The sequence below is a fragment of the Pygoscelis adeliae genome, unplaced genomic scaffold, assembly GCF_000699105.1.
Source record: "Pygoscelis adeliae isolate BGI_AS28 unplaced genomic scaffold, ASM69910v1 Scaffold54, whole genome shotgun sequence".
Classification (NCBI taxonomy): domain Eukaryota; kingdom Metazoa; phylum Chordata; class Aves; order Sphenisciformes; family Spheniscidae; genus Pygoscelis; species Pygoscelis adeliae.
The window spans coordinates 4,830,280-4,842,319 of NW_008824982.1; the positions used below are offsets into that span (position 1 = coordinate 4,830,280).

General features: G+C 37.8%; 1 protein-coding gene across 3 annotated transcripts in view; it reads left to right on the forward strand.

Annotated features, from left to right (window-relative positions):
* FAM184A (family with sequence similarity 184, member A) overlaps positions 1-12,040 on the forward strand; it is an 83,370-nt gene that overhangs the window by 28,351 nt on the left and 42,979 nt on the right. For 2 of the 3 annotated variants that reach the window (XM_009325655.1, XM_009325656.1), the window contains exons 1-4: positions 207-988; positions 3,849-3,984; positions 7,678-7,859; positions 8,502-8,699. In XM_009325655.1, the coding sequence (XP_009323930.1) occupies positions 278-988; positions 3,849-3,984; positions 7,678-7,859; positions 8,502-8,699 (1,227 nt within the window). In that variant the 5' untranslated portion in view covers positions 207-277. Of the gene's footprint in view, positions 1-133; positions 989-3,848; positions 3,985-7,677; positions 7,860-8,501; positions 8,700-12,040 lie in introns of those variants that run through there. The other variant, XM_009325654.1, reaches the window with a different exon arrangement.

The window sequence follows — 12,040 nt, forward strand, 5'->3', positions numbered from 1 at the left end:
GGTGTCTTATTTGTATCATGAAAACATGCCAGATTGTCAAAGTAACTTTCAGAGTGCCTAGGTGTGTTTTATTATGATGTAACAGATAACCAGAATGCCTTTTCTCTAATATAGTATTATTTAATGTTTATAGGTAATATATGCTTTGAACACTAAAAATGATGAACATGAAGCTGCTATCCAAGCCCTTAAGGATGCTCACGAAGAAGAAATTCAACAAATTCTTGCAGAGACCAGAGAGAAGATCTTGCAGTATAAAAGTAAAGTTGCAGAAGAAATGGATCTCAAGAGAAAGATCCAGGTTTTAGAAGAGTCACTTGAAGATCATAAAAAGATGAAACATCAGGCCTTGACAGAATTTGAAGCCTATAAGGATAGAGTTGAAGATATGCAGCTTTGTGCAGAAGCTCAGCATGTCCAACGTGTAGTGACCATGTCAAGAGAAGTAGAAGAGATCAGAAAGAAATTTGAGGAAAGGCTACGAAGTTTCATACAGTTGCAAGTGCAGTATGAGAAGGACAAGCGTACAGCTCTGGAAGACTTGAGAGCTGCCCACAGGCTTGAGATTCAAGAACTTCTGAAGACTCAACAGAGTCAGAATGCTACTTTAAGTAAGGGGCAAGAAAAGCTAGAGGAATTGCACAGACTGGAGCTGGAAGACTTGAACAGTAAAGTTGAAGAGTTAAGGCTGGAAAGAAAAAAACTCATTGAGGAGTATGAAGGCAAACTCAGCAAAGCACAGTCCTTCTATGAACATGAACTTGATTCTTTGAAAAGATCTCAGCTGTTTACAGCAGAAAGTCTACATGCTTGCAAAGAAAAAGAAGTGGAGCTAAGAAAAGAATTCCAAAACCAGGAAAGTATGTTACGGAAGAACCTGGGAAAGCTGAAAACTGAATTGCAAATGGTCCAGGATGAAGCTGCCAGTCTACGGGAAAAATGCCAAAAACTTCAGGTGGCTCTTGGTACAGCAGAAAACAATGTTCAGGTGAGGCTGATGATATGTTGTTCCCAAGACTGTGAATTTTCTTTTCCTATTTATGCTGTCTTTCCGTGAGACTGGTAGGTTGAGGTGATTGGAACATGTAAACTTAATTTTATGTCATTTGTACTTGATTACCATCTACTTCTAATTTTTTTTATTTATTTTTTTTAAATTTATTTTGTGTTTAATTTTCCCAGACTGAATTAATACTACTTTATATTCCAGTAGAATCTAGAAGCCCTTACCCAGGGGAAAGTTTTGGACTCCTTCCTTTCAGCTGTTTATGAACAGAACTTGGTTGTTCTAGTCATACTACCCAAAGTGTAGTATAGTCAAAACTGTTACCACTTAAAGAACAGCAAAAAACCCCAGACCAAACCCTGTTCCCCTCCATGCACAGAAAGAAAGGGGGGAAAAAAAAAATGCAAAAAGCTGAGCAATATCTTTGCATCAGGTCTCCACATGTATTGATCCCTCCCTCCCGCCCCAAAAAAAAGGATTCAGAGAGGGAAGGAGGAGGTTGGTGACTGGTACCATTTGAGATGTTATGCTGACAGACTGAAATGCTTGCTAGAAAAGTTGAGAAACCACTTATCTAGACTTGTAGAGTTTCTTGCAGAAATGTATTTGACAGGAATGTCGTACAACTGACGCTATAAATACAATGAATATTCTGTATTCAGTGCAGTCTTGCTTGTAGAGATCACTTGTGACTACCTTGCCTAAACACGTTGGGTGTTAAGAAAAGTAGGTTTGTGGGAGGTGAGGAAAAAAGATGACTTTCTGACTTGTTTTAACTTTTTTATTATAAAATCTTCAATGACATTTTCAGAAGCGGTAACTGGACTACTGCACACATTTTCAGTGTGTACTGGTTTTGGCTGGGATAGAGTTAATGTTCTTCATAGTAGCTGGTATGGGGCTGTGTTTTGGATTTGTGCTGGAAACAGTGCTGATAACACAGGGATGTTTTGGTTACTGCTGAGCAGTGCTTACACAGAGTCAAGGCCTTTTCTGCTTCTCACACCACCCCGCCAGCAAGTAGGCTGGGGGTGCCCAAGAAGCTGGGAGGGGACACAGCTGGGACAGCTGACCCCAACTGACCAAAGGGATATTCCACACCTTATGACGTCATGCTCGGCAATAAAAGCTGGGGGAAGAAGGAGGAAGGGGGGACATTCAGAGTTATAGTGTTCTGTCTTCCCAAGTAACCATTACACGTGATGGAGCCCTGCTTTCCTGAAGATGGCTGAACACCTGCCTGCCGACGGGAAGCAGTGAATGAATTCCTTGTTTTGCTTTGCTTGCGTGCGTGGCTTTTGCTTTACTTATTAAACTACTTTATCTCAACCCACAAGTTTTCTCACTTCTACTCTTCTGATTCTCTCCCCCATCCTTCTGGGGGTTAGTGAGTGAGCGGCTGTGTAGTACTTAGCTGCTTACCAGGTTAAACCACAACACAGTGTCATTTAGATACTGAAGTTTTTTGTCCTTAAAGAAGGACAAGACATCCCAGAAATACAAAGACTGAATTTTTTTGGTCAGCAAAAAATAGAACAGGGTATGCTGGACTTGAAGGAAAAGATTCTGTGAAATTCTGCTTGGTTTTTGGTAGCTGTGCTGAGGTCTGGAGAACAGTAATCTCTGGGTAAGCTTAAGTATCGTCTTTTGCATTTGTAATTACTTTCAAGTTTCAAAGCCAGAAGTACCTTAAATGTGATGGTCGTAGTAATTAAGCATCATTGGGTAGAGCTGAGATGGGCCATGAGCTTTTCCCATTTACAGTCTAATTCCAGTCCATCTTTTGGACTATCCTTCCTTCTTGTGTAAAGGCTACAGGGTATAGTGAAAGAAGACTGCCACCTTTATCAGATGTTAAATTCAGAATACCTTTTCCCAGTTTCCCAAGGGGCCTTCCAAAAGTTCATTTCCAACTCTGTTCAGTTAACAAAGCAACACTCTTGCCTTTCAATTGACTGCACCAAGGAGGTGGGTTTCTGGCAAGCTGCAGCGAAGAGGAAACCCACTGTATGTTGATCATTCCTGCAATAAAGGAGTTCATCTTGGTTCCAAAGAAGAGGAAGAGTCTAGTACAGTATTTGCAGCACTTTTTTAAGTCAGGTCCTGCTCTGATCATCGGGTGATCAAAGGCATAATCTCACCAGTTCTGGTGTCTGTGTTTCATTACACGTCCTGTCCAGTGTTTTCCCCAATTCTATTTCCTGCTTTAGTTTCTGAAATGACTCTACTATTCCAGTGACTTGAATGATGAGAAATCTAGCTTTCCTTTCAAAACAGAACAAGATTTCCTTTTCCTTCCTGCATGGCTGAGACCACATCATCATCACACTACCCAAGATATGCTATTGTGAATCAGTACATCTGACTTAAAACATACTAAAAGTTTAATTTAACTAATTCCCTACCTCTCATGTTACGTATATCCATGTGCAGCTTAATCTGTGTCAGGGCTGAACACTGACAGTTGCAATGAAGGACACTGTGAACTGCCGTGAACATATAATGTATTCTTCAATGTGAAGAACTCTCAGATACCAGAAACCAGGTTTCTCAAATTGGCCCCCAAACTCTGTGGACCATTTTACCATTTTTATTTTTCATTTACCTTTTTGAATATTGTCACATTTCTCTTATGCATCCTTGTCATGCCATATATCCAGTATCTTGTAGTGCTTCAACACATAATACAAAATGAATGTGATGGTAATATTACAAGATTTCAGCTTTTGTATAAATAAAACTTGTTTGCTGAAGGGTCTTTTCTGTACATTTTAACCTAATGCTCATTTAAATTTAAACGTGATTGTATATAATAACAGGCATTATACTGTTCTTCCTCTAGGTTCTTCAAAAGCAGCTAGATGATGTGAAGGAGGAGGAGATGTCATTGTTAAGCAAACACAAAGAAGTGGAAAGTGAGCTAGCCGCTGCTAGAGAGCGCTTACAGCAGCAGGCTACTGATCTTGTTCTCAAAGCCAGTATGTATGTCAGTAACTTAATCTGAAATGAACTTAATCTATTTATTCTAGCCTTTCCTTTTTCTGTTAACCTTGTGCAGGTTTAGAGTGCCCAAAGACTGTTCAATGCTGTCCACAGATGTTTCTGACAAGTTTTGGGGTTTTTAAACTGTTTTGATGTCACATGCATCGTACCTATGTTTCTTTTTCTGTGTACTTATTTGTCCAAATGTTCTACTTTGTATGGCAGGTACGCATCTTCCAGGCCTCGGAATTTCTTGCCGTAACTGCACTTGTACAGAATGCTTCTGCTCTGTATCTGTTCTCCACATAATCACTGAGACATGCTTCCTGTTTCTCCATCATTTTTCAGTTGCCTTGTCTTTTTGCTGAGACTGTGGTACTTTGCTTTACACCTACTGTCAGAAGGCTTGCAGCTTATCAGTTAATAAATCTGTTAGGGTTTTCTTTATAACTGTTTTCTTGAGTTCTGTGTGCTCATTGGCATATGGAAAGGCATAGAAAATGGTTTAAGATTTGCCTGTACGCATGTGGGCTTTAACTTACTGGCATTGTTTCTCTAGTAAACTGCTTAGTGGTAGGGCATAGGCCTGGGCCCAAATGCTTGAACTTGGTTAACTATACTGTAGGTAGGATTGTAGGCTAAAAATAAGCCCCCGGCTTGTCTTTGGCCTTGTTCAACTAGACCAATCGTAGAAATACCTGATTATTTTCCACACAAGTTAGCACAAGCCCAGGGGCCCTTCCCAAAAGTCGGTTTGGATAAGATCACGTTGTTTTGAAGGCTGGGATGTTGCCAGGCTGTGCCAGTTGGCCTTAGGGACAGAAAATACTTCACAGCATTAACTTGCTAATGCTGTAATTGTTTACTATTTATATTATACACTATATTTACTATTACTGTAATAGCTTACTATTAGCTGGCTACATGTGGCCTAGCCCTCATCTGTGTATGTGACTGTGGCCTGTATCAAGGCTTTATTTCTGTTCTTCAAATAATGAAGCAGTTCCTGCAGATGGACTGAGTGTGTCTGCTGCCTAGGAGAACTTCATGCCTAGGACAAGTGACATAGATGAGCTAGCTAAGGTAAGGGCTAGGAATAGACTGGGCTATATGTTTGGACAACGTACAGGCCAGCTGGGACCCGAGACTGGAAGGTCCTACTGGATGTAAATAGCTAAAAGGAATGGGCTTCCTGCTAAGAAGATCTCAAATGGGAATCTGACCCTCCAAAAAGTGATGTGTGAGGCACTCATAGAAAAATTCATGACCTGAGACTGCTGGAGAAAGAAAACCTGTTCTCATATACTCTTTGGCCATTCCTGTTTTCTTTCCTTAGGCAGAAGCATGGCAGAAGTTCAGCAGCCAGCCCCAAATTTACTGGACACAAATTTCCAGGCTATTTTTCCTTATTACTGATGGCAGTGAGTCATCTAGACCATGAGTCCAGCACTGGTCTCCTCTGGTGCTGAGGTTTTTAGCTTGACCAGAAATTGCAGCGTGTCCACGCTGTTGCTGAGTTCAGTGGCACTGGCAATAGTACATCTTTGCTTTACAGCACCTTGCTGTGCAAAGAGAACCAGGAGCCCTGGTTACAGTCGTGTCACCAAGCCATTAGCGTGTCATATAATTGATTACCAGCCTGTTTGGAAATAGTTTCCAACGCTGGCCCGCTGCCATCTCCTTTGATTTTTTAGCTCACACTTGGAAGTCAAAAATCCTGCCCCAAAGAAACTAAATTCTCATACTTAATTACCATTCAAAATATTTACTCATTGTATTGCAATTTGAGTGTATTAAGCCTATTATGGGAAATTAATATATTCTTCTTCCATTTATCCTGAGATTCTAAACTTGAAAGGAAACTGCTGCGTTTCATACCTTCTGTGTAGAGCACGAGGAATGGGAAACCTCTATTGTGTGTCAGTATTGCTAGGACAAAAGCTCTAGATCAGTGTGTGTGTGCGCTTACAATAAAATATGCGTGGGCATAATACTTCCTGACAAACTGGAAATTCTTGTACGATTATTCTCCTTGTTAGATTCTGAAATCTCGGTTTGCAAATACATTTCTTAAATGGCTGAACTTTTGCGACAAGGTAGTTTTTGAAATGTTACAGAAGTTAAGCGTACTTGTTCTCTTCAGTTTTTAGTTTTATCACACAAAAATGCTAAAATGATTCTTAGAATTCTTCAGGGCTTAGTACAATTAGAGATGTGCATTGTTTATAAAAATAGTACTAATTTTGAAGCATTTTTTGTGGCCAAATTCTATTCCATATCTTACTGTCCTTCCCTTCACATCAGTGTCCACAGACAAGAAAGGCTAAAACAGTTTCCTTTCTGACACATCTCGTTTTAACCGCAGATGGAAATGAATTGGGAGGCTCAGTGGTTTTGCCTTGTGAGAAACAGTGACACACAGTCCACTTTCTTAGTTATTTCTTAGTAACTTAAATTTAAAAGCAATACTCTGTTATTAAAACTCAACTAATCTGTCATTTTTTTAAGGTTATAATAAAATGGGGGGGGAGGTCTCTCCTAGAAGTTGTGACTACAAAAATAATAAAAAAATTTATTCTGAGTAAATAATACATTTTCTTACCTGGATGCTTTCTTTATGTGAAACTGTTAAGGGTCTCTGTGTAATCCTTAAAGTCTGTTTTACCACTTCATTTTATCATATGCTGATTTTTAAAAGGCATATTTCAAACATGTCTAGGTCATGCAATTTATGAAAGGGATAATAAGGTGTTTCTGTCAAAAGAATCCATTCCAACATGGAATGTCAGCTTAGGTATGACTTCATGATGCTTCTACAAAGATGTTAAAATAATGGGAGAATATCCCCTCTCTTGTCTTTCAATTGAACAAACCTAGGAGCATCCTCTTTTCCAAAATGGTCTTCTATCCCCTCCTAAGCCTTTCCCAGAATAACAACAGTTTCACTGCTTTAATCAGTACCTGGTAGTAGTATTTTCAATAATACAGATATAAACTAAGAAGAACAAGGACAAAAATTTTGAAGTTATAAACCTTTTTCCACTGGTGATGTGAAGGACAGATGATTATACTGTCTAGCTTTGTAGATTTTTTTTTTTTTTTAATATATATAAAGATTAAAAGCAAGCCCCTAACCTGCAAGGATTTAGATCATACTTTACTATGGAGAGAATGAGTTCTGTTACATTCTTTAGTCATATCCCTATAGCAAACTAAAAAAAGTGTAATTCCTTAAGTTTTACATAGCTTTAGCTGCTATACCTAGCATGCTGGTTAAATTATGAGTTTGATAAAACAGTAACATCTTTACCATTAGACTTCAATGTTCTGCTTTCTGTTGTGTAGCTTATCGTGGGATTTTTAGGTGGGGTAAGTTCTTCAAGATAGACTGTCCGTGTTAATACTATTGCCTACCTCTGCTTTCTCTTGGAGTTAATATGCAACTTCGAACCAGGAAAATTGAAACTAAAGGAGCCGCAGAACCAAATGCTCCACTGTTGTTGGACATTTTACAATAAAACTAAAAAAGGGAGAAGTGGAGGTGAAGGTAAGCATTGCAGTGAAGATAATGGAGATCCATGTGAAAGCTTCCATAGAGCTGTAGTTCTAGAAATCACTGAAGTATCAATGTGTACTTTGATTACATGAAACCAGTGCTGTGAGGTTTTAAAGATCTGTTTTGTTTTTAGGCCACATTGGAATGCTTCAAGCTACTCAAATGACTCAAGAAGTTACAATCAGAGATTTGGAATCAGAAAAGTCTAGATTAAAAGAAAAATTATCCCAACTGGAAGAGGAAAGAAACTTACTACAAAGTAAAACACAGAGTCTGGATGAGCGACAAAGGCAGCAAATTCTGGCCTTGGAGAAGGTTAAACAGCTTATTGGCTTTAGTTGGATAAAAACAAAAGACCTAGAATTCTAAGAAAAAATGATCTTTTTTTTTTTAATTTTTGTTTGATGTGACTGGACTAGGACCAGTAGTAGTATGTTCCAAGTGTATCTCGTGTAGCAACGTAGAATGACTAATGTAGAGTGTAAAGTGAGAGTAGAGGGAAGTCAGATTAGATGTGACTGCTTTGGACATCTTTTAACAATTTTATTTAATTTATGACTTCGTGTGTAGATGCCTAGTATCTAAAGTGTCTCAGTAAGGAGAAATGTGAAATGGTTAATGAACAATTAAAAAAGCCAATCTCTGCAAATGTGCTGAACGTGTTTGAAACTACTGAACTGAAATTTTTTATAGGCTTGATACCCTGTTGCTGTTTCCCCAGATTAAATAGAGCAAAAAATAGATTTTAATATAGATACATTGTTTTGCATCGTTATATTGAAACTACCTTTTTGGTTATTGAATTATTTGGTCCGTGCTTAGTGTTTGCTGAATTTGTTTTATATGGAAGTTAATTTCTGTAGATTTATTTCATCAGTTATGTTTTTGTATTTTTTTCCTCTTTTCAGATTTTTTTTTTAACCGTTTAATAGAAATTATTGCATTTGTCTTTTATAGAAAGTAAATGAAGCAAGGGAGACACAGCGTGAATATTATGAGAAGGAGCTGGTAAAATTGCAAGCAAGATTGGAAGGAGAGGCTGCACAGTTAAAGGAGGCTCATTCCAAGACCTTAGAAGAATTGGCATGGAAACACCATACTGCAATTGAGGCTGCGCACAGTAATGCTAATAAGGATAAGAAAAAACTGCAGATGGTAGGTTTGTGTTTTCTTAATAATCAAACATACTACAAAAAGCAAAAGTTAGAGTTTGAACCTTGTACTGCATGATTTTGTTGTATGGCAAGTTTTATTTGGAGTTACCTGCAGATCTGCTGTGCCTCTCTGAAGAAACTGCGTAGCCTTTGTTAAAAGAATATGTATCTTGGAAAAAAAAAAAAAAGAGCATGTGTACTGTGATTTGTCTGGACACAGAAGAGAAATTCTCAACTCAATACAACTTTTTTTTCGAGTATAGTAGGTGTGTTTTTCCAGGTTTTGTGACCCATACTCAGTTTGGTATTTCACTCAAGATCAGTTCTTCTGAAGGAGGTGAAAGATTATGTTACTCTAATATTTATTTAAAATTTTCATAAACAGTCCAGAAGTAAAAAAATATATTAGTACTTGACTATATGCATACTCAGTAGACGACAACAGCTGTTCCTAACTTAGATCATAAAATTATGCTAACTGTATATCGACTATGCATTTACCTTTGATTGGAATCCTGAAACTGAAAGGCTTTCTTGTTTCACAAAATTGGCCTTTTCTTTGTTGGGATAAATGAGAGGACCAATTTTGAATTATTATTTCCCAATCTGATTGTATGTCCATTATACACAAATTTTGCCTTATACAGTAAATACGGGATAAATATTAATTATTTAATTTAGGGCTTTGTTATGCTCCTCTGGTGTGTTCACAGGAAATATACCAAGAAGCACAGTTGTAGTTAGTCTTGTGACATCTTAGACTGATTTTTTGGGAAATTATTTTACTGATGTGTTGCTTCTTAGCTTTATTTGAATAAACCCCAAAGATTTTTTTTTCATGTCTCCCAGTAATGGAAGTAGTTCTCTGAGACATACATGCATCTGATCTTTCAGGTTTACTTTCTTTGTAACTTTAAACATGCCTGTTATTAATACAATGTCTCTTAAGGGTTTCTGGGATTACTTTTCTTTTACTTCAGTAAGATGTGATGTTCTTTTTTTTGTTTTGTTTTCTTTTGTTATTAAAACAATGTAGAGAAAAAAACAAAGGATATCATAAAATGTTTGTCCTTAAATCATTAAATTAGTTAAAATAGGGAACACCTCTATAAATGTGAGAAATGTGAAACTTGGTTTTAGCAAGGGAAAAATAACTATGAAAAGGTGTCAGGGTCAAGATCTCGGTAAATCTTAATCAGCGTACTGTCTCCTCTGTCAAACCTGTCTCACTAAGCACATGTGTTGCTTGAGTAATTCAAGGAAGAAACAGTCAGTCTCAAATGCGGAGAAGCGTTGAATTTAATTGGAGGAAGAAGCATGGTACCAGGAGCCTTGGGATAGAGGACATGAAGATTTATTGGGACTGGAAGACTGGGAAAGGCATCTGGGGTTTGGAAGTCTTTTGGAAAAAAATGGAACAGAAGAGAATTCTGAAGAGTGAGAACAGGACTCAAGAAATGGCTTAAATATATCTCGTTGCTTCAATTCTTCCATCTATAAAATGAGCTGTAAAAATGGTGTCAGTTCATAGGAGGATATGAAAATAGAGCTGCTAATAATTTTGCAGTACTGCACAGCTGTACTGACAAGTAAATACTATATAAAAGAACTAATTACTCAGTTATCAGAATAGGGTCTGAATAGCACTAGTGAGATTTTGCAGACAGCAGATTTCACAGTGCAAACAAGAAAAATTGAGCAAGTCTCATTTAGCAAGCATCATTTGTCCCATGTGGTGATTGATCTGGGCCGGGTGAAGAAAACAGGTGCTTGTTGAGTTACATTGTATAGCAATATATTATTGAAAGTGTAACCCTCTGTTTTGTCACTCTGTCCAACTTCTGCCATGAACAAAGAGATTGCGCAAGCAGTTTGTACACAAATTATTTATTGCCTGTTGCACACCCTAATGGAGTGCTAGAACTAACAAGCTACTAAGTTTGATGTGCTTACCGCCCCCAGCAAAACACTTGAGTCTGTTTTTGGAGGAGGAAGGGTCGGCCTCTGTTGCTCCTTGGAACGGGCTGGATGACACTAAGTTGCTGTCTTCCAGCTCTCTTCGTTTTCCTTAGTTTTATACCTTTTCATGACAGTCTTTTTCCTCTTGAATTCTTGAGCTCTTAACTCTCCCTGTGTCTGCAATCTTACCAATGCCTGCAGTTGTACTTTTTGTTTTGTGCATGGTTCTGGTCTATGTACTTTCATAGCTGTTTCTGAGATATTATTGATTTCTCAGAAATCTGAGCCTAGGGCTACACAGAGGGACTGAATCGATGCTAAGCCTTGCATTACAGCTGAACCCCTAGGAGGGAGTTAATAAAGGAGTCTCTGTAGCTGCATAGAGGATCTTGAAGTCTTGTATTACCTGGCTCTGGAGCACCTTACCTGGCAACTTTTAATTTTCTTCAAGAAGGCTTTGTGGTATAATAAATTATATAGTATATTCCACTGGAATATATACTAAAGCTCTTAATTTTAACATGTTTCATGTTAAGTATTTTGTGACAGAAATTGCTCTTCTGAAAATGTATTCTGAATATTAGTAAAGCTGAAGTATATATTTATAGTTTCCCTTAAAAAAAGAAAAAAGTTTCTTACAAATACATATACAACATAGGCTCATGTAAGAGAAATATAATTCATCCAACAGAGTTGTTTTCAGAATTTGGCTATTACTCCACAGAGATCAAATGAAAACAGAGGTCCTATTTGATTCTTTCCATATAGTTGAACTTAAAGACTAATCGTTGATTTCTTTTGGTTCTACATAAATTTTATAGATATCGTGTGGGGCTTTTTTTCATTTATTCTAACAGCCTGAAAAACTGCCCAAAGCTCAGACTGGTTTTTAAGCTTTACTATTTTCTGTAGAGATTATGTGTAGGAGATACATGGGTAAAGGCTGAAGGATAAGCATATTATCAGTTTAATTTTAAAAAAAGGTGAAAACTGCATTCTGTTAACTCAGATTTGAAAAACTGTGAAAGTAGATAGTTTTAATGATTTTGATAATTAAGTACGAAGTGAAACTAGTAATTGAGAATAAAGTCCTGTTTGTCTTTATTTCGTGATTAATCAAGCATGTTAGATTAGAAAATGAACTGAAAAAATAAGGCATCCATTGTAAAATAGGTTCGAAGGAGGAAGGAGATAAAACCAGCCTCACTAGAGATGAGCCTGGGGGGGCATGCCAATGCCGGGGGTGAAATGGATAGCCCAGCTCAAGTGCATCTACACCAATGCACGCAGCATGGGCGGCAAACAGGAGGAGCTGGAAGCCATTGTGCAGTGGGAGAGGTATGACTTAGTCGCCATCACAGAAACGTGGTGGGGTGACTCTCA